This window comes from Dunckerocampus dactyliophorus, chromosome 3, assembly GCF_027744805.1.
Source record: "Dunckerocampus dactyliophorus isolate RoL2022-P2 chromosome 3, RoL_Ddac_1.1, whole genome shotgun sequence".
Classification (NCBI taxonomy): Eukaryota; Metazoa; Chordata; class Actinopteri; order Syngnathiformes; family Syngnathidae; genus Dunckerocampus; species Dunckerocampus dactyliophorus.
The window spans coordinates 17315408-17343095 of NC_072821.1; the positions used below are offsets into that span (position 1 = coordinate 17315408).

General features: G+C 39.6%; 1 protein-coding gene across 2 annotated transcripts; it reads left to right on the plus strand.

Moving 5' to 3' along the window:
* Nucleotides 1-151: 151 nt before the first annotated feature.
* Nucleotides 152-27592, plus strand: LOC129178717 (immunoglobulin-like domain-containing receptor 2). 2 transcript variants are annotated; one of them, XM_054771203.1, is made up of 10 exons: nucleotides 152-460; nucleotides 3841-4224; nucleotides 7354-7473; nucleotides 14064-14120; nucleotides 16246-16392; nucleotides 16468-16635; nucleotides 16860-16988; nucleotides 17310-17658; nucleotides 17757-18486; nucleotides 24542-27592. In XM_054771203.1, exons 1-10 carry the CDS (start codon nucleotides 346-348, stop codon nucleotides 24578-24580), a joined length of 2238 nt encoding a protein of 745 aa, XP_054627178.1. In that variant the 5' UTR covers nucleotides 152-345; the 3' UTR covers nucleotides 24581-27592. The 2 variants fall into 2 exon arrangements, with proteins under 2 accessions (XP_054627178.1, XP_054627179.1); XM_054771204.1 differs by lacking the exon at nucleotides 14064-14120.
* Nucleotides 27593-27688: the final 96 nt, after the last annotated feature.

Consider the following 27688-nt stretch of genomic DNA (forward strand, 5'->3'; position numbering starts at 1 on the left):
AATAAAGTAAGGCTGATAGACTTAGACAAAATACAGGTTGTGTGAATCATGAACACTAGAGGGCAGTGCCTCACCTCTCAAATATTAAAACTAATTTTCGCGTCAGTTAAAATCAAATAGGCATTTCTAAACCCCGACACATACTACCTCAACAAAATTAAGATCATGTGGTTTATTGTAATATAAAAGTAGGAACAGCATCTTTTGAAAGACCTTTTTTGTGCTCGTATTTCTTATTGTGAAAATCCTGTGCAGGAACAGTGTATAATCGATAGCTTGACGCTATTCATGCAAAGTTCCGTTACGTACCAGTACATTGTGGCATTAAACAAGTGACATCAAAGGATGAAACGAAAGACAAGAGAGCGCAACGTCCATTTGGATCAAATGGCAGTCAATTACAGAGTCTGGAACATGTTTTTGATACGAATGTGGTGGATCTCCGTCGTTTGTTTGGCAGGTAGGTGGAAGAAACAGGTTCACAAGTCCCATTAACTGTTCATTGTAGCGTTTGCTGCCTGATAATGGACCAACTATTTAAAAGATGAGGTAACAGTAGCAATAATCATGTTCAAAGAGTCTGCACTGTGATCTAGCTTTCTTCCACAATGCAGTGATTTTTCAGGAAAGCGGAAAAGTGGAACTCGTTGAATTAAGTTTTCTTTATGGTCGGCGAATGCTGTCTGTAAAACTAAGTCTACTTCGGGATTGTGGATAAAAAGAGTTTCATGGTTGATATGGTTCCCTCTGTGAAATTGTGTTTGTGTGCTTTGCGGCGGACCAATTTTGAGAGCGAATTTGTAAACAAGTTCAACTGTATTCTAATATTCTCTACTTGATAGGTCAATTAGATGTAACAGAATGAGAAGCTACACAAGAATAGCAGTGTGAAACATTGTAAATCGTATAACAATGTACATATAAGCATGTAACAAAGCATGTGACAAACTCAGCAAAACATTTGTAACCACAGTATTCATATATACTGTATATAAGGTATGTGCCTGCATTTATTTATATATATATATATATATATATATATATATATATATATATATATATATATATATATATATATACTTTTATTGGTGAGGTATTTTTAAATATTTGAGTCAAGACAGTAAGATTCTTGCCACACCCTCTAAAAATGATCATCCCTTCTGATATTACAACAGGAACCCCCCGCCTCCTTCCCCTGTTTGTATGTTCTCTTCTGGAGGTATTTTGTTTTAAAAAAAAGTAATAAAGCATGGATTGCTTCACAGCCTGTCGGTGATCCAGTCATGCCCCTTGCCTTTGTTGCTGCAATTCATTGAAGCTGCAATTCCTTGAAGTCAAGAGAAAAAGCTCTTTCAAGGGATTTCTGCTGGATCGAAAAACATTTTGTTTTGTATTCCAAAATGCTTGCAAGGCAGTTTACCACAGAAGTAAGTACTCATATATGTTTATACTCCGATTTTGACAAGAAGTACAGTACATCGGTATCTTTAGGGGTACAAAGTTTTTTATCTGGTGTGGTATGTTCCAAGGTAGGTGTTGACACTTGACAGCCTGGATCACTGGGCGAAGGACAAGCATTTGGCCCTCGGGTCCAGTATAGCGCAACCCCTGACTGAACAAATTTCAGAAATACACAACTCCCACAATGTTAGGGATAATCAAACTAAACTACATAGAATACATCTCACAGATGTGAGATGCCAATGAGAGCGTGAAGCGTCAGAAGGCGTCACCAAGTGTACTGTTACTTATTGTTACTATTATGTGTTATCCTGACTATCACTGAAAACATGACATGGAATGCAGGAAGTGAACAACATGTACTGTACAAGATGTAGATTGGAAGGGGGGTAGGATTAAATAAGCTTTGCTTCTTCCTACTCCTTTTGGACATGTGGAACTGTCAAAGAATGATTCATGAGATGTATTCCATTGTAACCTTCATGTTCAAATAAACTAAACCAAACCAAACCAAACCAAACCAAACTTAGGATCTCTCTGTCGCTTGCACCGACGTGACGCTTTACGCTATATGGAATTCCTTACGTAATACGATGCAAAAACTTTAAATAAATTCTTTACGTTCAGTGGAATTTACGTAAAAGGAGGTTTACGTTATGTGAGGTACTACTGTATTCTTATCTTCTCACATTCTTCTCTGAACACTTTTTGTTGAGACCGTTTCTTCTTTTGAAATGACTGTCACAGAAAAGCTAAAGAAAAAGTGGAAAAATTGTCATCATTTGATGCTCTAAATTCAGGTCGTGTGAGGTACGCTGACATTTTGCATGACATCGTGCAAGACGGCCAACCGATCTCCTCTTTTGAAGGACTTTAGGAACATATTTTACACAAAGTTTTAGTCAAATGCTGAATTGTACAACCTCAGAGAGAGATTCCACTGTATTGATATATGCTTGTCGTACATTGGGAACACGAATGAACCCTACTGTATCCCAAATTGTGGCAGTCATCACTTTATCCATGCACCTTGTGTTTACACAGATGGTAGTGGGTGTGGCTGTGTGGGGGTGGCATGTTTCTTAAGACCCTTTGGTGAATGTTGCTCTGGAACTGCTGAGTTCAAGCTCCTGGTCATCATGTGACTCAAGAGTCCTGCAGCTTCACAAGCCCCCAAACAATGTCTGATGGAGTAGCTTAATCATTTACAGCTCAGCTTTAGTTTACCGTATATCTCACCAAACTCCACATTTCGTTTTCATCATTGCAAAAGAAACTAATATGCAAGTAAGGGTGTTTTTTATTTACCTGGTGTGTTTTTTTAGACAGTTATGTGTCAGCCCCTGCACAGTACACTCCCAGCTATTTAAAAAAAGAAAAACCCTGTTTTGTCTGGCTGAGTTGTGGCGTGTACTGCATACAAGATAACATGGCCTTGCTGTATTCTCACTCCAAAATTATGAACTGTTCAATTCCTAAAAAGTAGGGCTATCAAATGATTCAAATTTGATCAGATTAATTACAGTTATCAATTTAATTAATCATGATTAATCACCATTGGCAACTTTAAAATATACCCATTTTTACTGTATTAACAGAAATATCAGTGACAGGACAGGATTACACTGTATATATATTTGTGTGTGTTAACAGCTCCAAATGAACTGAACATTTAAATGTATGAAAATATACTTGGCTAGTTTCTTTCATTGTACCAGAACATTTTGGCTATGTTCACTCTGCAGGTCAATTCAGTTTTTTGTGCTCATATGTGACCTGTATGTGATATCTTTATGTCAGTGTGAACAGCACAATTCCGATTTTTTCCAAATGCGACTCAGGCCTCATTCGTATGTGGATATAAATCTGATATGTTTGCGATGAGACTGCAGTATGAATGGTCAGGTCGCATATATCCCACCTATAGGTCATCGAAAGGCGTGTATTGCCGTGCTTAGCGAGACTTACGAATGTAGGCAATCATCGAAAGGCATGGTTTATTGTGCAAGACTTGGATAAAGTGTAGGCAAAAGTTCTTCTCATCCGAAAATTATTTTTAAAAGGTGTTAAGAAAGCAGCTCTCGCCAATGTCTCACCACTCCTGCCTCAGACATCCACCCAAACGCTCCTTGGAACAGACGTGGCAGCAAGTTGTCTATGAACTGGCCATAGCCAGTTTTGCCCTCTTTCTTCTTAATCTCCTGCGCGGAATCATTTGGTTGAGAAAATATTGACTCCCGTTGCACAAAATCCTTGAAATTGCCACAAACGCGTTAAGGAGATGACACTAGTAATTTGTAAAAGTAGTAGTAAAATGTTGATCTGTTTATTTACTTAGCTTCACTGAGCTTTTCCCCTTTTGTCTTTATCCTCCCCTAGGTCTCCTCCCTCAGCATTGCGGTGGAGTTCATGTTTTTGTAAGAGATGAGAAGAAATACGCTGTCCTGTTCCAGTCAGTGGTGTTGCCATGTCAGTACACCAGCGTATCCACCCATACACCTGTAGTGCAGTGGGTCTACAAGTCGTACTGCCGGGACCGCACACGGGATTCTTTTAGCTTCCCAGACAGCCTAAGTGGAGGGTTGGGAGGAGGAGGAGGACTGATGGGGGGAAATGGTGGAGGAGGCTACGAGACCGGGATGACAGCAAACTACCTTGACTGCTCTGATAGCAGCCGCACGGTGCGAACTGTGGCCTCCATTTCTGGATCCTCGACCACACTGTCAGAGTACTACAAGAACAGAGACATTTCCATCATTAACAGTAAGGACCTTCCCTCATCACAACCATGCAGTGTACACTGCTTTCTCCAAATTTGAAGCACATTTATTTCACATTTTATTTATTTGGAAATTTTAGTAAAGGAGTAGCTCTATATTATATATAGCATAGAGCAAAATTAATATGACTGTGCCCTTTTAAATCTCCGCTAAAGTTTTCCTGCAACGCACAACATACATGGCTAACATGTAAGAGATATGCTGTGGCGAAAAATCCTACAGTAATGCCAAAGTCGCTAGGGAAATTGTGGTAGGGCTTATAAAAAATAAAAAAAAGATCAACTACAGTCATTCATCTTAACATGACAAAGTCAACATTTTCATGATGCACTAAGATGAATTGATTAAAACACACACACAACAGCAGTGCAGAGACAGCATACATTTGCTGCCATATACTGTGTTTGTAATTCCATCATGCTTTTTGCTGTTATTTTAATACTGGTCTTGGTTTGTGCAGCTTCAAGTGAACCAGCTCAACACCAATTCTCACTTGTTTCTTGTGCACTGTGTTTAGATTAGAGTGTTCACACTTGACTGAACGAACCTCACTAACCGAGCAATAGTTTTTTTTTTTAATCCGAACCAAACGTAACACATGTAAATGCAGATGTAGATAGCTGACATTTCTATTCCAAACTGAAATTATGACAATTGAATATAAAATCTTTTTCCATGCACTACCCCTCCACAAAATTAACACACCAAGTACCAACCGACAAACTGGGATCAAAGCATAAGCCCATCTCTTTACACAACCCTACTATTGCTTTGATGCAACAGGAGGTTCAGCTAAGTGGGTGTTTGTGTATTATACATGTACTGCATGTGTGCGTGTGTGTGTGTGTGTGTGTGTGTGTGAGTGTAAAGACAGAGAGGTATTCTTGTTTGCAGCGCTCAGATTTATGGAGTACTAACTCTGGGTGAAGAATCAAGCTTCTCTTCAGCAGCCAGGAGCACAAACAAAAGAAATACTTTCATGCTGTCCTCTAATTCATCCTGACCTCTTGCTCCTTCACTCTTTCATGCTTCAGTGTCTCTCTTTTATTTTTTCTCCCACCACACACAGTAAAAAATGTCCTCTATGTTCAATGTATCTTTTACTTAATTGGTCGATCTCCACATTATTTTCTGATACATCAGTGCCGCAACATTGTAACTAGACTAAGCAGTGACCATATTACCTTTTAGATGCACTCAGTCATCCGTACTCATGTAATCCTTCACAGAGTGTATAAGGGCTCATGCTGGGTATGGGGGATGGCGGCACAGGTACTACAATGAATGAGGAATTAATATGAATTACATTAGATAGATGATTAGAATATACTCACTAAGTGCAGGAGTTATAGGAGAGACTGGCCACAGTTGAGTGGTGCATGCCTGGGCAGCTTGTCGCTCCCCCTTCTTCCTTGGCAAACAGGAAAAGGAAATGAATTATACAACCCATTTCCTGGCTGTTGTTTTGATATGTCTGATCCCCCCACAATAACCAGCAGGATTGTATTGTCTTGTGTGGGTGGTTCTTGAACTACACTACACATTGAGTTTAGTGTACAATTTAATATCCAAGACACAAGTTGTGTCTGACATTTTTATATACATTTTGATTGTCTGTTGGAGCTAAATGAAGAGGAGCTCATTTTCTGTGTGTGATACAGTGCAGTTCTGCACTACTAGACTACTAAATTATAACCTCTTGGCAATTATCCATCAGACTTGTGCATTAGTGCATATAGTTGTATATACTGTAAATGCAAATATCCAGTGCAACTCTTGGTTGTCATTAGTTTTGTCATTTTCTCATGCTGAAGGTGTACCTAATGTAGAGATGTAACAATATGGAAATTTCATATCACGATTATTGTGACCAAAATTATCATGCTTATCTTTACTATTTTAAAATAGTAAAGATAATTTTTAAAAAGTACTGATACACACATTAAGATCTAAAAAATATATATATATATATGTATATATATGTGTATATATACATACATACATATATATATATATATATATATATATATATATATATATATATGTGTGTGTATATATATATATATATATATATATACGTTCTTTGGCCAAACCCAACATTGCAAACTGCGCATGCGCGCCCTCTTCTGAATGCTTGCCGCTTATAGAGCTCGAAAGGGCACATGATTGCGTAGTGTATTGTGGGGTGCGGCCGCCATTTTTGAGAGTAAGAGCTTTTGTCCATCCATCCATCCATTTTCTATACCGCTTCTTCCTTATTAGGGTCGCGGGGGCATGCTGGAGCCTATCCCAGCTGACTTCGGGCGACAGGCGGGTACACCCTGGACTGGTCGCCAGCCAATCGCAGGGCACATATAGACAAACAACCATTCACACTCACATTCATACCTATGGGCAATTTAGAGTCGCCAATTAACCTCACCTGCATGTTTTTGGAATGTGGGAGGAAGCCGGAGTACCCGGAGAAAACCCACACGCACACGGGGAGAACATGCAAACTCCACACAGAAATGCCCAGGGGAGAATCGAATCCAGGTCTTCCCGATCTCCAGGCTGTTACTGTGTTGGCCAACGTGCTAACCACTAGACCACCGTGCGGGCCTAAGAGCTTTTGTTTACATCAGAATTGGTGCTTTGAGAGAGCGATACACAACAGAACTAACGGCTGCTTCTTGACGAAATGAGCAATGTCACTGGTCCGTGAGTTTGTCAAGGTATGCTTATCAATCACAGTTTTACGATAATTTTAATTTGAAATGGTAATACTAACCGTCGGGAGTTTTACCATGGTTAATCATTAATACCGGTAATGGTTATATACCTAACCTAATGTAGTGGCTGGTGAGTGTATGGATGGGCTTATCATTTGGAACACAAAGGGGAGCTTGCACCATTCTGATCTAGTTACAACTTGTCCAAGTAATTGATAAGCGGGTTAGTGCCAAGTTTGTCACTCACATTGCTGACTACTAGTAAATTCTATCACTTTCATACCTAATTCCTCTCACCTTCATACTTTTGTACAATGTATTATTTTTTTATCACGCACAACTTGAAGCAACACAAACTGTAATGGGTCTTTGTTTATTCTATATTTTTCTGTCACATGCAGAGGCTGACCTTCGCATTGCAGACGTCCAGTGGGGGGACAGCGGAGTGTACACATGCAAAGTGGTTATATCTGATGACCTGGAGGGACAGAATGAAGCGTCTGTGGAGCTGTTGGTTCTTGGTAAGTTGATAATACTTCCCCTGACGCTATGGAAATGGAATTACCATGTTGTAATAAGTCTTAGGGCCCTATGAAATTGGTTTTATTTTTTCCCAAATCCATTTTTTTTAAATTTTTTTTGCGTTTTTAATTTTTTTTTACATTTAAATTTTTGTTAGAATTCAGTTTTTTACCTTTTACACTTATTTTACCGCCACAGAGTGTGTGCTTTTTGTGTCAATAAATTCTTACATTTATTGATGCAATAATGTTAATTTTGCCCAGTATTTCACAAACGGGTGTAGCTTTGCAAACTTTTCAAATGGGATGCCTCTACACACATTGCTACAAAATCCGTCTGTGTTTGTGGTTAAGGAAGAGGTAGTCGTCGATGCAATTCCAATTGCTTTTTTAATAAGCAGTAAAACACACCACTGTCTAAACACACTGATACAGCCCGAGTCGCACACACACAGCCGCACAATGCTCTACTAAACTAAGCTCACCTAGTCAGCTTCTACTCAGGTTCGGTGATGAATAACAGATGAGTTACTAGTTTTTTTTGACAACTTAGCCGGTATTCCAGTTGGCCACTTCGACATGTTTAGTTTGGGAGGGGCTGTGTTAGTGTTTGTGAGGATGCCACTGAGCAGTCGGCTGGGGAAATATTTTACCACACATTATGTCATTAACATTATGTCACTTTCCGCATGAGTCCACATTTAACAGTAGATTCCGTTGTTATTGGCCAATTTTGTGATTCCGTCCACGATGCTGTTAACGTGGAAATCATAAGGCCCTAGAGTCCTACTGCCCCACTGCTACAACTGTTCATTCACTTTCGTGGAAATCCCACCATACACGTCTTTCTCCTCCTGTTTAAGTAGGCTTGGTGACAGCCCTGCTCAAGCCTTTGTAGAAAAATATTTGCAGACTCTAAATTGCTGCAGTTGCATAATGTGGCATTCATAAGTCGACCTTTTCATCACCAAGAGAACAACAGCACCTCATTAATAAGCTGATTTATAACAAGCAGTGGCATTTCTCGGGAAATGTTGGTTGATCTGTTGTCATAGCAATTGTTCCTGCTCAGTCTGCTTTATTATTGTATAGTCCGAGTTTTTTAAACAGTTACTGCAGATTACTTGTATTTAGCATTCACATTATGTGACTTAGATATGTACGTGTAGTTTGTGTCTGTAATTTGTGTTGGATGTGCTATTGTGTGTAGTTATTTGCAATTTACAGTGACTGTGTGCTCTATTTATGTGCAGATCCAACTGTTACAGTACCTTAGCAACCGTTGAGAGACTTGGTCCTCTCATTCATTCTGAGTCACAACTTTTTGTCTGGCACTCAAAGACTTATGTGTATTCTTAAAAGCACACATGCCCTCTGCAACTCAAAAGTATCTCCATTTGAAATCTTTATTTAAATAATGTCACATGGTGAGTTGAGCCTCGCAATGTCTGATTTTCACATGGCAGAATTACACAACATGTTAATACAGGTTTTATGCAAGTAAAATGTCTCCTTTTCTCAGTGTATTGGATACGGCATGCGAGGCACTTGTGTTTCCATAACAACTGTAGGGGCCTCTATGAGAATGGTTGAGGGGTTCCTTTGTTTTATAAGCAAATGGCTTCACTGGCAAGAATATAGGGATTATTTAATGACACTCAGGGGCTAGGGGACAGAATATATAATATTATACAATAAATGGAGGGTGACACCATGTGCAACACCCAGCTAATGTTGATGACTGTGAAAAATAATGTAATTATTAGGGATGTCAATCGATTAAATTTTTTTATTGTGTTTAATTGCATTTTGTCCGTAGTGAACTTATAATTCATCACAGATAGAAAGAAATTTTTATCTATGATAAGTAGGGATGTAAATCCCTGTGGTAAACGCTTCCATACGTATCTAGATCCAGAAGTTACGATACGAAAAAAAACTATATATTTTAAAAACAGAACAATTTGATACAGTGTACAAACGATCCGATTCAATATGAGTCAAGGATTACATGTGTCCATGTAGACATTAATTGTAAATTATAAAATAAAGAAGCCAATTGTATAAACAGTATTATCAAATGTGTAAAAGAGCACATCATCGAAACAAATTAAAAATGAAATAACTTGTAAATAACTACATAATTTTTTTTTGTAAAGGGATACACATTTTGGAAATGTGGGCCATTGTTTTATTGAAAAAATAATATATAGTTTTTGCATGTTTAATGTCAGCGGCGACTCGTTCCACGGTCCTTGAACACACCATTTAACTTTGCAATGCATCTTCTCCCGCTACTTCACTGACTACTTTACTGTATTTTTCTGTTTTTTCTTTCACCTCATATTTGCTCCCAAATGCTGATACTATGTGGGAATGCATAAAGGTAAGATTTTATTACCTTATTGAGTGCTAATGTACATATTTGTTGGTGCACTTCTCTGAAAAAAACAAGTCCTGCAGGCTCAGATCGCTATAATGTACGTATGTGTTGAAAATCATTCCCGGTGACCAGCCAGACTGATGCTAACGGTAGCGAGCGCTAATGCTATTTGACACAAGCCCCCAAATAGCTGTCCACAGCTATGCCTGCCCGTAACTAGTAGCGCCTAGCCCAAATTTTAGCTAGCCGTTCAAAGCAAAACTCCGACCAGAAACGACTTGTATCTAAAAAAAAAACACTCGTTAGTTGGGACACTCATATGCCACGGTACCACTGTATAATTCACAATTTAAAAAATACCTGCAGTGCACTAGTAACTTCTCTCTTCTTCCCGGCGACGTACTTCATGACAACTCCATTCACAGCGACACAAATACTGTAACTTTGGTATTGTCGAGTGAGGCATCTGCCAGGGCTGTGAAACTAAATTTACTATTCAAAATACCCCTTTCATGGCCCATTTCTGCGTGATATTTCTTCCAGCTTCTGGCTTCACATCAGCTGCCATGGTGCTGCGTTTCCTTAAACTGCGGTGCGGGCTGAGGGTCAAACACAACGTGCGCACGTTAATTCAAAATTAGTGCCATTAAAGGAAACTGTGTTAACTTTGACAGCCCTAGTAATCATGCTTGGGAAATGTGTCAAATATGTAATGTAAAATATCTACTGTGGAGGATAAGAATTTGTGTTCTGTTCACAACAGAAAATCCACCAGAATATTGCCAGTGTTCTCATTCCTAAAGCTGCACTAGCTGTCATGTGATAGTGTACAGTACAAGTACTACCTGTTGTTGGCCTTCAAGCAACAGAACACAGAGTCATCAGTCTGCTGGGAAATCCCATTTTTGGTTAAAATACACATATTAGTGTATTTTAGTGTATAGTGTGTTACGGCCACATATAGTAGGGTTCTGCAATATTTGTTTGCTGCTTCCCAAAGTAGTTGTTTTTTGTTATTGTTTTAAGAGCCTCCCTGAAAGATGCTGCCCTGTCAGCTCGTGCTAAACAGAGTTACCGTAATTTCCGGCGTATATGCCACTGTTTTTTTCTTAAACTCTGAATCCTGCGGCTTATACAGTGGTGCAGCTAATTTATGGCTATGTTCTCATCTCGTGTCTTCTCCTTTACTTCAGAACTACTACTGATCGTGTAAATACCGTGCCGCTCGCAAGTCAGTCAGAAAACGGGAGCTCTTTCTTTGGCAGGAACCAACCACAAGCTACAACTAAACTCATGACAAGCTTGTCAACCCATTGGAAATCGCAGGAGTTCATTACTCAATATAACAGTTGCTAAGACAGAGGCTAATATCATCAAATAGCAATTTAACACTCAAAAGGTAGCTAAGAAATATATAGGTACCAATACAAGTTTAAGTTTTTATTTTAACGGCTTCCCATCATGCATTTTGTCCCAGCAAAGCATTTCATTGGACATGGCTTGTAACGTTCTTCGGAAGGTTTGGACCCCAGATGCAGAGGCGGAGAGCTTGGTGGGCAGTTCAACACTTTTAATAAGACAGTGTGAAAAAATGGTCCATAAACAGAAAGCGATTGTGTTGGCAAGAAACAAAAATAGAGCCCAACACGATGAAGAAGGCTAACATAGCAAAAGAGCTGGCTAGAGAGCCCGGAAGCAGCTGGGTTAAACTGGAAAAATATAAAACTAGGAAACAACAGTCCGAGCGTAGATTGAAAGTCCACAAGTGGATAGCCGGCAGGAGTGAGGACAAAAGAACCAGCGGCTCACAGCTGCAAGCGGTCAGCTTAAATGGAGTGAGAGCAATCAGCCACAGGTGTGCCCAGCCTTCCTGCCTCCAGCCAGCTCAAGGGTGACTGCAAAAGAGAAAAACAGGCCAGGAGAAGGCAGGGGTAGAAACAACAACGAACAAGACACAAAGGCCAGAGGCAAACGTGACATGTCCTTAATGACAAAATTTAACTTTTTTGGATATCATACTTTCATTTAGGGATGCTCCGATCAGGGTTTTATGCTTTTCGATGAGTGTTATTGGCCAGGGTTTCCATATAAAGGGGAAAAGTCAGGACAATTCCAAAGTCCTTAGACTGGCAGGGGGCCCAAAAAGAATTATTTTTTTTCCATGGGACCCAGAATTCCTGGCTGCACCCCTGCTACTGGCTATGATATGAAAAAAGGAACCATTAAATCACCTTAATTTAGACAAAAACATTTTACTTACTTTTTCAAGAGAATATACATGTGAACCTTACAGAGGATGAGACACCTTCTTTAAGGAGACGTTGGATGTGAGAGTACATTGGTGGAGCTCGAGCAGGACTTCCAGGTAAGTGAGAGAGCACTCGGTGAATCCGGTGTCTTCCACCGTTGAGAAGCCTGCTCATCTCATCCGATGAATTCAATTATTTTGGGGGTTATTTGCTTAGCCTTGTGACTGTCACGCACATACGGGCAAATGTTATCCACATGGCTGCGTTAGCTGGCGTTTGACTGATGACCACACTGTGAGCCTAGAGAACTCAACCATACTCCAAGTGTTTTTTCTTCAAATGCCGTATTAAATTAAAGCTGTTTAACGTGCTACCCCCGTTTTTGCGGCGTGTGTTGGCAGGTAAGTTCACATGATTGTTTTTGTTTAGGCATGTCTGCGCACTGTGAAGGAAAGTGGGAGGACGCTGCCTAAGACGTTAATGCAAGGCACTACATGCACGCTGAGATCGCTGCCGGGGGGTGGGGGGGGGGAGCAATAGTACTAGCCACAGGTGATCGGCTTTTGTGATCGGCGTTGAAAGGCATTTATCGGCATATGCTGATCACATGATACTGATTGGTGGTTGACTATCGGAGCATCCCTATTTTCAATACCAGTGAATAAAACAAACTCTGCTTCATTGACCATCATTATCTTAAAATTGTCATCGCAACGCCCCCTCTGCTGTCAGCTAACCTGCCCAAACTTTGAGACACTTTTTTTTTGGAGTGGGTCTCGTGTCGCGGCTGCATTTTCCTATGTCACTGGTGTGTGTGTGTGTGTGTGTTTGTGTGTGAGTGACTCGCTTGTTGAGTTGTGTTGTTTTGTGCCACATTTAGGCTTGCAAGTATAAATCACTAGAGCCCGAATATGAAAACAACCAGTCATTTTTCAGACTTTGCCCTTACTGTACACACACTACTGTAATTTAAAGGGATTGCACACAACAATCACTAAATCCTAAATTGTCTCATAGGTTAGGACACATGTTCCATGGTGCTTTCTTTATAGACTCACTTAGATAGGATAGTATATAATTTTAAAGACAAGTTAAAGGCAAGTTTCAGAATGTTTCTTCACTGCCTGTTTGCTGTGTACCACATGTAAAAATTTGCAGCTCTGCATGTCCCACTGCAGCACGCAATTTATCTTCCTGACAGCGCTACTTTTTTACGGCCACCGTAACCAGACAGTGTCTTCAAAAATGTATGGATCAATTTGCTTTTTGATTACTTTGAAATTGATAGGTTGTGGAAATACACTGGATTGGTGGATGGTGATCCTCTTTCACTGCCCATCTATGACGACGTCATATTCTTTAGGGGTTTCTATACACTCACCAGCCACAACATAAGGTATACCTGCACAATCTAATGTGAGCCAACACAAGAGCTGTTTTATACAGTACTACTCAAAAGTTTGGACCCAGTTTCTCATGGTATTTAATGAGGAAGTGTTTCCAAACTTCTGACTGTTTCTGTAAATTACAGTAAATGACAGTTTAACTAATAACACATTTTTAGGGATAGAACAAGGAAGAATCCATTTTAGTGCAGAAGTGTGAACTGAGGAATTTATTGATACTGCATTAGTGAAAAAAATGTTCCTGTGTGTGGCAGTTGACACCCACTTATTGTGCATCACTGCCATCTACAGGACTGGAGTATAACAATATTGCATCACAATTTATCGCTATCACTTTGAGCCGTTCTAATTAGTTCTGTAAAGCTTCAATTTTTTTTTACAGATTTTCTATTGGATTAGAGCTTGTGCGGGTGTACCTATTAATGTGTCTGGTGATAATTTTTAATGACTTTATTTCTCATCTTCTTAATGCATGCTGCTACACCAATAACTTTCTTTGTTTACGTCAACCTCAGTGCTTTTTCCTCTCCTTTTCGCCTGTGCTCTCTCCAGGATTCTCAGGTGTGCCTGAAGATTTGCTACCTGACTTTGATTTGAAGATTATGCCAGGTAGGGGCATAATGTATCTTACCCCTCACCTGCTTCCTTTCATTCATTCTAACACTACTGACCGCTCTAACTGGAGCTGTAGTAACTCTTTGTGAGAAGTGTATTAACTGGAGAATTTTCAGGCTCACTTTACGTACGTTCAGTTCATTTTTTTTTTTTTTTTCATTTACATTTTATGAATTTAAAGTGACCCATATTCTCTAACAAATTGCTTACATTTATTGAACACCTTAAACAACAACCCAACAGCACACGCTCAGAACACAGGTAAACAACTGAACACAAATATATAAATATAAGGGACACCATCAGCAAGTACACACATCACAATGCATGACTCTTCCCCCATGGGTTTAGAAGGCAGGTAAACTTAATGGTATGCAAACCTCTATGCTTCTTTTGTAGTTTGGATTTATTGCTGGTGTTTGGGTAGGCGAGTGTGTGTTTCTGCTTTTATATATACTGTATATACAAACTTTGCCACATGGAAGACAAAAATATAAACTGGCTTACTCGACTCTTGCAGTGTAACTCCAGCCATATCAGTTATGTATGAATAATAACTTAATCTTTATAGGAAATACTGAGGAATTGCAAATATAACCCTGTTAGAAGTCACGCCATTCTACTGCCTTAAACAAAAAATGCGAGGTGTTTGGAATTTAGCCATATAAGAGAACATTTTCAGAGTCAGACACATGAATCTACTGTCCAGTTCCCACTTACATGAGTGATGGTGCTGGAAAACTTATGATTATTAATGGTTGTGGTTAGCATGCTATCCTATTGCTTGAAACTGCCCAGTATAAACATGGTAATCTACTGGGAAGGACATTTGTGTGACATTGTGTGACCTTAAGTTCCCAAAACACATGTAATCATCACATAAGACCGTGTTGTTTGTGGAATAACTGTAAGGAAGAAGCACAACATGGAATTGAACTATTCAGTCAGAAAATGAATACTGAAAGCTTGTATTCGGACCGTGCGTGCGTGCGTGCGTGTGTGTGTGTGTGTGTAAATGTTCGTAAATGAGGTCTCAAACTGAAATGTAACAGCCAAAGCTGCAGTATCTTAGCAAGCAGCAGCATGAACTGTCCTTTCTTTCCTGTAGCAAACTCAGGTTTCCTCTGTGTGTGTGTGTGTATGTGTGTGTTTTAATAGACATGGTAGTCTTTGCTTTTACATTGTTAAAATGTCCTTATCTGCCTCCCCCTTTCCTTTCTGTCTCCAGAGACACAGTGTCTGCATGTAGTTTATCTGCTGTACTGGAGGTATAATCATCTGTGCTCAGTACTCCTGAAGAGTACTGTTTTATCAAGAGTATTCTGATTTGGAATGTTAACTGTTTTGTTTATGATGGAGATCAGTCTTACTTTGTTACAGGGCTTTCCTTTTTTTGTTTTGTTTAATGGTTCAGAATTGCTCAGTCTTTTTAATGAAAGCATAACTATTTAATGTTATTATGTCAACCTTTTTTTAATGATCGTTCAATTTGGCTATAATCTTATCAATCACAGTTTTGTCACTTACAGTATAGGTGGTTTTTTGTATTTTATAATTCTGGTGATGCTGTTGGGGATTGTTTACTTTTTTCCAAGGATAGATTAGCAATCAGCAATGGTGCTCATAATTGTTGGATAAAAAGGTAAGTGAGGTACTTTGTACTTTGTCAGTACCGCAGCTATGTAATTTGTATAAAAGGAAGAGTGAAAAATGAGGTGTCACTTTCGGCAATAAACAAAATCTTTATTAGGCCTGTTGGTCATCTGTGCTAGCAGTTAAAAACTACCTTTTTGACTCACACACTTCTAACCGCTGAACATTGGATTGGATAAAAACTAGGGATAATTTATCCTTTTTATCTTTCCATTATAATATTCAACTGTATTATAGGCCTTTAATAGTCAGAAAATGGAGTATACCTCATCCAGAGGTTATGTTGTCACCGAGGCAGCTAGGATCAAGTGATTGAGGGAATAGCAAACCGTCTATTTCCTCCAGTTGTTCCTAAATTTCGTACAATGCATGTTAAAATTGGTTCATATGAATAAAAGCGAATCTATTCTAATCAAGAATGTTTTTTTTCTGTGCTCATTTCCCTGTGTATTCTGTGCTCTTCCAGAGTGGGTGTTTGTAGCTGCTGTGGCACTGGGAAGTGTGTTATTCCTTCTGCTGGTTGGGGTGTGTTGGTGCCAGTGTTGTCCTCACTCGTGCTGCTGCTATGTGAGCTGCTGCTGCTGCCCCGATACATGCTGCTGCCCCAGACATTGTGAGTAGTAACGCACAGACACACAAACAGAGCTCCAACAACTCCAGATTTTCACATTCTCGCTTGTTGTTCTAGTGTACGAGGCAGGGAAGGGTATAAAGACGGGTACCTCCACTCCGCAGACACCTGCTTACATGCCATACTTTGTTTCTGGGGTGCCAGCCATGGTACCCATCACACCCCCTTCCTTGGTAGAAAAGATGTCATCTGCCCCCCCTTCAGATGGTAGTCTACTCACAGCAGGTAAGTCATATTTACATTTACCAAGTGAATTATTCAAACAAACTGGAATCATAATTAACCTGATGCTAATTTGAAAAGCGCAGTAGTGAGGGACACAATAAGAAAAGCACATACATAGTGTTTAAGTTTGACACTAATAAAAATACAAACATAAACATACAGTACACGTACACAACAGAAAACACAAGCTCCCCAGTTCTGATGGGTCAAGTGTTTATGTCCAGTTCCAATACATGGTGTAGGAGCTCCCTACCGCTTGCCTTCACCACAGGACCAAGACTCTCTCAGGGTTCTACAGTATGTAGAGAACCAACTGGCTCACTTCAACCCTACCAGGTCCACCAGCCACCAGTGTAAGCTTCACAAACCTGTCCTGTGGCTTTTACTGTCCATGAGCTTCTTTTATAGCATGCTGATATAATCCTTGGGCAGTGCATGCTGGAATATCTATCTTCTTATTACTGTGTTAGGCTTGTATTTGCATGTTTCTCTGTATTCACCCACTCTGCCTTTTGAATTTGCTTTACATTTGATCTCCAAACTTGCGTGCTTTTCTTATCTGAAGTCAAACCCTTTTCAAGATCCTGCATTTTCTCTCTTTACATCCTCATTCAATCCTGTTTGCAATCCTTTTGTTGAGGATTCACCCATCTATTTATTTGTAACCAATCCAGCCTGTGGTCTGTCCGAGCTGAGTTCCCTCCATGAAGGTGAAAACGGTTTCCGCCAAACATTCCGGAATGTCCAGAAGAAAGCACTTCCGCCTATCTCAGATCACGACCCTCAACCTGAACTGAGACGATATCAGGAAAACCGCAGCCCTGAGCCGCAGCGGTACCATGACAACCCCCCTTCTTCACCACAGCGTTACCGCGAGGACCCCGAGTCAGAGCCCCATCACTATGTAAAAGATCCCTTCCCACCACGGCGCCACAGTGATGACCCTCCTTCGTCTTTTCAGTCTCGCAAGCATGTCCGTAATCATCGGCAGCAGAACCACAGTGAGGAGAACTCTCACAACAGGTATGGTTAGGCAATTGTGTATCTTATATACACACACATACTCACCTGCACTGTACTTGTTTGTCTGCCCTACGTTAGCATCCTGTTGTAATTTACAGGTGGAACCCTCGATCAGAACATCTGCAAAGAAAGACCTACCACACAGCGGGACGGACTGGCTCGCTGGATGAGTTGGAAGAGTTTGCTACCACCTACAAGCAACGAGGAGGCAGAAGAGCAGACAAAAGGGAAAATGAAGATGATGAGACAGAGCTTCGGGAGTTCAGCCGATATCCTTCGTACCGGCATTGTCCACCACAGCAGTATTATGATGATCACAACGAGCTTGGAGACAACAGTGACCACGAAGACCGACCTAGGAGACACAGGAAAAATGGACATAACATAAGTCCACTTCCCTCCCCCACAAAGAGGCGGGGCACCTGGGGCAATGAGCGTTCCGTCCCACCCCCTGCCAGTATGAATCCGCCATCAACTTCTTCTCAAGAAAAAGACTATAATGGCATGTTCCTGAATAGCCTGTTGGAGCGAAAGGCTACGTTACGAGGAGTCAACCATGGGAAAAGTGGCACCCGGGAAGAGGAAGACTCAGACACACCCTCAAAGGGCAGCTCAAAAAAGAGCAACGGACAGTCAAGCCGAAACTGTATCAGGTCACCTAGCAACAGGCCTGAAGCAGATTCCCTGGCCCTTTACTCGGATACAGACAGAAGCAGAACTGACAGGCCTTCTCCACGGCCACTCCCAGCATGCATTCGCTCGCCACAACCTCACACCCCTTCCCCACTCAGTCGCAGAGAGGAGACCAGAGACAAGTCTCGGAAAGTGGTGAGTGCCCTCTGGTAATGCTCAGGTGCAGATGTTTACAAAAGTATTGGCATAGGTTTTAGTACCCCCTAAATTTTAATTCTTGACTTTACAAGACATTTTAAACAACACTGTGCTTCTAACTCTGTCAACACTGTTTGGTGGAGTCTCTTTTCTGTTCCCTTTTGACTATGCCCTAGTGCAGTGGTTCGCAGCTGGTTTGGGACCCACCATCACCCTTTAATAATACAGGGCGACCAAAATTGCAAACATTTTTCAAATCAAATTTCTCCAATACTATCCATCCATTTTCTATGCCGCTTATCCTCATAAGGGTCGCAGGATATGCTGGAGCCTATCCCAGCTGACTTCGGGCGAGAGGTGGGGTACACCCTGGACTGGTCGCCAGCCAAATGCAGGGCACATATAGACAAACATTCACACTCACATTCATACCTACGGAAAATTTAAAGTCGTCATTTAACCTAACATGCATGTTTTTGGAACGTGGGAGGAAACCGGAGTACCCGGAGAAAACCCACGCACGGGCAGAACATGCGGACTCCACACAGAGATGCCTAACGGAGATTCTAACCCGGCTCTTCCCAATCTTGTGACTGTGTGGCCAACATGCAAACCCACTAGACCCCCGTGCGGCCCTCTCCAATACTATATATTTAATAGAAATACATAAAAGTACTGTCTGAATTTGAGGTGCCAGGACACAACACGTTTTGATGAACATTTCAGGAATATTACCTTTTTATCCACAAACTCTAAATTATTTAAACTAAAAAAAGTGTGTGGAAAGTGTGTGAAAACATCGTCAGGAAAATCCCGTGAGTCTAGCTGCTCTGATTCAACTCTTCAGATAAACAAAGTCCAATTCAAAAGATTTTAATATACAAATTTAACTTTTCTTCAGATTAACTGAACAGCTAAGATTAATAATAACAGGAGGGCCATTTCATCTCTAGACAATCTCCCAGCCTGGGCCAATCCTTGGAATTAGGCATGAAACACCTCTAAGTCTCCTCATACTGTACTTGGGAGTCTTCATTGTGGGCAAAATTCCCCCACATAACACAACATGACCTGCACCATTGAGACACGGTCGCTGTACTGTATGTATGGCGCGCTCTTCTCCCACAGATACTGTATCTGCAGCTGCGTGTTGGACGGACTGCACGTTAAGTCCACACTCAATGTCCTTCCCCTCCCACTCAAGCTTGACCAATTCACCCAGAAACATGGCGCACCTCATGGTGGCATAGCAAGCAAATAGCACAGATGTAAGGTGCATTCATGGACACCGGGTCATTACATAATTGTTTTTGGCAAAGACCTGCGACCCACTGAAAACGGTGGTTGCGAATCACTGCCAGACCAGCGATTTTAACTGGTGGGTCAGAGTTTTATTACCTTACTTGATGTTGTATTTTCATTAGATATGAAAAATATGAAGATATGAAAAATATGAGAAGAATGTTCTGACATTTACATGTTCACACCGCCAGTGCTTAGCAAAGGCTCCTGCATGTGTGTGTTATGTGGAGCATTGCTGATATGCTCGAAGCAGGAAGAGGGCAGGATATAATGATTGCAACATGTTTGAAAGTTAGCGCCATCTGGGTAGCTGCATAACGGTTGCAAACGGTCGCTTTAAATATAAGATATTTGAGAAGTTTTGAGTTGAAAAATGTCCTCAATTTGGGTTGCCACTTGTCATTGCAGGCAGACGCTGAAACACTGCATGAACAGTAGTCAACACTTCTAAGTTCTCTCCTTATTTCCTAAAGCGTGTTCTAATCCAGCATGCAGAACGTCACTGCCATCTATAGATCACACCCTGAACAACAGCACAGAAAAACAGGGAAACATTTTCCATGAGTAACAGAGTACACTTGGTGATGCCTTCTGACGTTTCACGCTCTCATTGGCTGATTATCTGGGCACCGCCTACGCTCTCATCTCATTGGCTGATTATCGGGGCACCGCCTACGCTCTCACCCAATTGGCTGATTATCGGAGCACCGCCTACCCTCATCTCATTGGCTGACTTATACAGCGCGTACGTGAGTTTGAGTGAGAGAAAGGCTTCTCCCTTCAACCTCCCTTCCTCATCGTAGTCGCCCTAAAACTCGTTGATTGTCTTTGTTTTTCAGTTTTATTAATTTACAGTGATCTTATTTATTACCTTATTTTATATTGGAATGTTACTCTACTATGTTTATGCTAATGTTTTCTTATTTTCCCACCATATTTGGTGGACTTTGAATATTTTGAAGGGCCAAAGGGGTGAGTTTGGGAAGATCTTGGAACGGATTAGGCTATCTACATGTATTTTACACGTTGTATAACGTAAAAACCCTATAACGTAAACGTTCTCGGAACATATTATTTACGTTGTAGGGGTGTTTACTATACTACTGTACTGTACACGCGTCACTACAATATGATTCGACTGCGAGATTGAAAGTCAAATTAGACTCCTCCAAATTGAATTGTCAAATAGTCGACTATTCTAAGACACCCAGACTATAATTTATATACGTGTGTGTGTGTGTGTGTATATGTATGTATACAGTGTGTATATATATATATATATATATATATATATATATATATATATATATATATATATATATATATATATATATATACATACATACATACATACAGTGGTGTGAAAAAGTGTTTGTCTCCTTCCTGATTTCTTTTTTTTTTTTTTTTTGCATGTTTACACTTAAATGCTTTTGATCATGAAACGAATTTAAATATTAGTCAATGGCAGCGCAACTGAACACAAAAATGCAAAATACAGTTTTTAAATGAAACTTTTATTATTAAGGGAGAAAAAAATCCAAACCTACATGGCCCTGTGTGAAACAGGGATTGCCCCCTAAGCCTAATAACTGGTTAGGTCACCCTTAGCAGCAACAGCTGCAATCAAGCATTTGAGATAATTTGCAATGAGTCCCTTCACAGCGCCGTGGAGGAATTTTGGCCCACTCCAGGGTTTCCCATATGATTTTTTTGAAGCTGTGGTGGTGGGCTGCATGGGAGGTGAACTGCCGCCGCTGTGTCGTACTGCTGCTGCGTTGCTGTGGCAGGAATTTTCTTTTTAAATATTTAAATTTACTGTCTGTAATAATGTAACATTGGGGTCATTTTCACAGGCTTGAACAACAAATGCACTGGTTAACTTTAAATGCCTTTCTCTCTGCCTTTTATCTGTCAAGTGCATATTTTTCAAAACAAAGTGTAGTGAAACGTTCTTATGATATTTGATAGATATTTTGTTTCAAATTAATTGTGGTCAATATGTCAATAATAGACTATACATGTATCTATATAGCACAGGGGTCTCACACATTTTCAGCCTGTGGGCTACTTTGTCCTAAAGATCTACCTCCCACTTTAAACATAGAGAATATACTTGTATATACGTATTTACTTCATTCATAAATAGGAGTATTTATGTACGTTGTACATGTATAGGGGTGCACACAATCAAAATGATCCTCTTACTACAAAACATATAGCATACAAGTATATAAAATCTAACCGGTAAACTTTGCAACTGCTATACTAAATACTAATGATTAGTATTTCACATTCAGTTTCAAAGTCAGTCATCAAAATAGTTTATCATTCAGTAATTGACAACTCAAATCAATATGGCAATAAGAGTATTACACATAATTCCTCAATCGTTGTGTACATAAACTGAGTAATATGTCAGTGAAATAGCTATGTAGTGTTCATCATGTATTATGTCCAGTTAGCATTTGCTATAAAACATTGCAGATACTGTATACGAGAAATTTAAAGGATTATGCAAAAGACAATGGCAACATATTAAAACATACATATTAAAAAGCTTTCAGCAATGGGTAAATTTTCCAATTCATTGTGAAATAGTAGAGTTCATGCCGCGAAGCGCAGCCATGAAACAATTGACTTTTTTCTATATAAATACAGTAGCCGCTACAAGTGAACGGATAACTTTTGTTATAGATATAGGCATCTTACCGCTGAGTTAGTTTATCCGTAATCGGAATAATGAAGAGGAAAGTTGCATTATTCGTGTGTGCCTGCCGACATCCGTTCTCCACTTTTTTATTTTTATGCCGCCACCACGGCACAAGAGCGAATCATTAGGGGGCTTAATGTCAGCTGACTGATGTCATATGATGTCTACAAAGCGGCAGTAATGATGCAGGTGACACACGACCAACACTACCTTTGCGATCGCCATAATGGGCACCCCTGATATACTGTAACATATACTGTATGTGCATCCATACACTGTATTAACATTACAGTATTTTTACGTAAAAAAAACGAACTCATTTCCAAAGTGTGGCTGCTTTTACTGAGCTGTGGCGCCCCGCCATGATCCATTACATGTAGCGGAAACCCTGCACTCATCTTTGCAGAATTGTTGTATTTCAGCCACTTGGGAGCGTTTTTGAGCATGATCTGCTTTTTTAAGGTCATGCCAGAGCATCTCAATAGAATTCAGGTCAGGACTTTGACTAGGCCACACTGGATGATCCTGGATGATCAGAATCGGAATCTTTATTTTTCTTATCTCTTTTGTCTTGCTTTGTTTGTTTTATTTTTAAGTGATTACGTTTATTATACTTTTGCAGAGCTGCTGGAAATGTGAATTTCTTTTGGCGATAAAGTATTTATCTATCATAAAATCCCGATCGTAGAATCCCTATATATCATATGGGCTATCAAAAGATTAAAATTTCAAATCAGATTAATCTTTTTTTAATTAATTAATCACGATTAATCATCATTAGCAACTATGTCTGAAATATGCCCATTTTTACTGTATTTAATGAACAGAAAGATGAATGACAGAACAGGATTATATATATTTGTATGTAGTAAAAGCTCCAAATGAACTGAATATGTCAAGCTAAAAGATGCCACACAAATCTAAGAAAATCTATTTGTCTAACAGCAGTCTCTAATACAAACTAAAAAGCTACAAAGCATACTTTGAGGGTTAATAGTAGCAGAACATTTAAACCGTATTTATTATGAGCAATGAGTGGTTGCATTCAGACATCACATAATTTAAGGTAAATGTACTTGTTTTCAGTGTATTTTCCAGCATACTTAAATGTAGCAAATTGTACATTCGAATTAAGAGCTATGAACTGAGTGATAAGAATATCCCCTTCGTTTTTCTTTATCTTCCTGTTCATTTACACACACACACACACACACACACACACACACACACACACACACATTATAAAGCTGCTTTTGTGATGTTCAGAGTGTCCCTGAACGCATCTCGCGTTCTTGCAATGAGAATGAGAAAGTGTCGTTCCCACGACGAACGGACTGGAGACGTGTGTGAGTTTGAGATGCATACAGTACATGGTGTTGGAACTGTACTGCTGTTGATGTCTTCAAGTCACAATGAAGTTATAAAAGAGCGCTAGACTCTGTGTGACTGTGTGGGGACACTCTGCCGTACTTTGAAGCACAGTGGAGAACTCCGCCTGCCATCATAACAGAGAGGCATACTTGCTCTGGGGCGCATGCATTAATTACACTAAAAATTTTACATAATTAAATAAATTAGTTACCGCCATGAACAAGATATTTTTGATACATCTTTTCCATTGGACCTGATTGATTGTAACTCAAGGGTGAGCATGAGTGCATTATTGTTGAAAGTTGTGTAGTTCTAATGAAGCTGCTGTACCTTTGACAGGTCAGGTTCTCATGCTACCAGAATGAAGACTAGGTAGAATTTTCTGCTCTCCATTCAACCCTTTACTTACTAACATTCATTACTGATTATTTCCTTCCTGACAAACCTTGGGAAAAACTGTCTTCAACATAAAAAGTGCTGCTCATTTTGAGCACGTTTGCCAGAGCTCTCAAGTTGTCAATAATTATAAAATATGTAGTACAGTTTGTCCCAGGTTCTGTCTCCAATATAACCTGTGTGACCTAACCTGGGGATGTTTTCCTCTTAATCTATTTGTAGCTATGTGTTCATGTAATCTTACTGTGTTTTTTTTTTTTTTTTTTTTCTCAGCCGGGCACTCTTCTCAGCCGGGATTCCCTCATCGTCTGATTGGCTTAGAGGCTCCAAGGCTGGAGGGGGGGTCGGAATGTGTGACCATGTGATTCAATGGGAGCTACAGTACTGCAACTGGTACTCTTGAATGAAGACATGGATGACACACATATACAGTATGCCATCTTTACTGCTGATGTCATCACTGCTTGGTTGGTGTCACTGCTTACCCAGAATGCACGGCTGGACTAATGTTCCTCCTGGCAGGACCAGCCCATCTTCCTTTAGAGGGGGATGGAAACCAATGAAAGTAGCTTTATGACTCCAGCACAGTGAGTGCATTCATTTCGGTTTGATGGGACTACATCCAAAGGAGTTCAGAGTATATGATGTCACCATCATGGATGATAAAGGACCCAGTAGGTATAAACATGTCTTTTTAGTTAATAAGCAATAGTAAAACAAAAAAAAACCAATGATCATAATGAAACACAGTTATGTGTTAATTGACCCTACAAATTGTCATTTTGATCACCAAATGGAAATTTAAAGTAACATAAACGGATGCGGATGTGAGTAGTAGTGCTAAATTATCTGAGACTTTAACCCCAAGATGCCACAATTAAAGTATACAGTATTCTCCATCCATCCATTTTCTATTCTGCTTCTCCTCATTAGGGTCGCAAAGGTATGCAAATGGTCAGTTAAAGTTGCCATGGCAACAAGGGGAATTTCTGCATTGCCTTGTTTGTTATGTAATGTTGTTAACCCAACATCCTACTAATGGATGTTGGGTTAACATTTGAAAGTGCCAGTCTGGCTAATACTGTTGATGTTTAATTCAACATTTACAGTAGTAATTTATTTGCTTTTCAGTCCTTATTAATCAGTGACACTGCTTCATCCCTTATTAAAACGTGTGAGTTTACACATATTGCAGCAGCTGCTCTCTCCAAGAGAATAGTTTTGTGAAACTAAAACAATACAAACCTTAATTTGGCTTTTTACTGTAACAGCACAAACTGAGCTAAATGCAGCCTTTTTATGTGTACCCAGTGTGTATGTGAAACGAGTGATGTGCTTTTTTTTTTCCATTCATTCATTTTCTACGTGTTTTTTTAAATATGAGAAAAAATGACATAATTACTGCAAATTTACTGCTTGTAAAGAGCTTGACGTGCAACGGAAACACATGACTGACTTGAGATGAAAATATTGTTTGACTCCCACGACATGTCAGCTTCAGTGTTTTGTTTTTATTTTTCCAGTTTCCTTCCGGTGTTTCAACTAAACAATCAAGCAAATTCACATACACCCACATACATCAAACAAGTAACTGTAGCGTATACATGTCAGTTTTGCTAATTTAGACGAAACATTGTACAATGTTGGAATATTGCTTTGTGTGTGTGTATCTGAGCGGTGGTTTTACTTTTTGCCAAAGGAGACAATGTTAAGCATGACTCACGTCTTTGTCCATTGTTGCAGTGACAGGCTGCCTTTCTTCAATACACAGCTGGAGTAAAACTCACACAGCCTGCTCAGCCGTAGATACTTGCCATGTTTTGTCTCCAATATAGAATCCGTCTGACGTTTACGGTTGTTTGCTATGAACGTTTTAATCTAACCAGATACTTTGTGCTGTGAAACAACATAAACAGGATCGTTCATCAGATTTTCAGCAAATAAACTATGTACAAATAATGACTCAATGTAATTAGTAAGTTTCAGTAATGTGCTTCGGATTGATTTTTTGTGTCCGGTTTCTTGCATGTTATGTTATCGAAGAGTCTAAATTGTCCATAGTTGAGAATGTGAGTGTGAAAGTTTGCTTGGCTATATGATCACTCACTCAAAGCCAACGGTGACCCTGAATGGGATAATTGGTAGGAAATAGATGGATAGATTGCAGATATTACAGATGTTGTTGACATGACAAAGAATTGAATGTGTATTTTCTTTAAATATCCTTTTTAGGTTGTAATTCCTTGTATATTTTCACCTTGCATGTGTGCGTGTTTGATGGGAGGTAAAGACAGTGACCACTCATGCTTACAGATTTTGTTAGGAATGCAGTTGAGCAACTCCCTCTTGGGCTTCACTTATTCAGGCTTCAACTGGAACAGGTGATGTCATCTTTCACCATATGTCAGTAAATTAATGACTCATTGCATAATGTGTTTGATCTTCTTTGGCCCAAACTATCGTCAAATGTATGTACATTTTATCATAGTGTGCTGTGGAAATGAGATGAAACAATTCATGCCATCAAAAATTGTTGTACTATACCAAACCTATTGAGTTTTTTTTATTTTAATTCTCTGGGAAAGGCAAAAGGCATTGGACAGGTGGGTATGTTTTTAATTAAATTATTTTATAAATGTCAACAGTGCTATACGGTCGTAAAATGGGCGATGGGCGCATACGGTATTTGAGGCAAATCTTGGTCACACTAGTTACTGACTGGCTTTCGGACACTCCGGACTACGCCCAATACAGTTAAACTGCACATTTTGAAGTGGCCTTATATTGTGACCAACTTAAGGCACACCTGTGCAATAATCATGCCGTCTCATCAGCATCTTGATATGCCAACACCTGTGTGGTGGATCATGAATCATGAACGCTCACGAACACCAATTTATACAGATTTGCGAACAATGTTTGAGAGAGTCCTTTTGTGTCCATTGAAAAAGTGTTATCGTTGAGTTCAGCTCATGAAAATGGGAGCAAAAACGAAAGTGTTGTTTATATATATATATTTTTTTGAGTAGTTAGTTTTTGTGGACACCTAGTGGCGCTGTCTGGCAAAAGCAGAAGAAAGGGAAACGAGCCAGATGAGTTATACATACATACATATATATACATATATATATATATATATGTGTGTGTGTATGTATATATATGTATATATAGTGTTGTTTTCCAAATGATTTTCCATGGTACAGATATATACATAAAAATGCTACATATGCACATGCACATAATGCTACAAAGACGCTACTCTAAAGTTACTCTTTCTCATACAACAAATTAGCAGTCTATTGAAATGACACAAGGCTGGTTATGATGCTCATTCGATGGACATAATAAAACGAGAACAAAAATGACAATATCTACAAAGAGAATGGGAAACGTTTAAAAATCTATACAGTATTTTCAAAC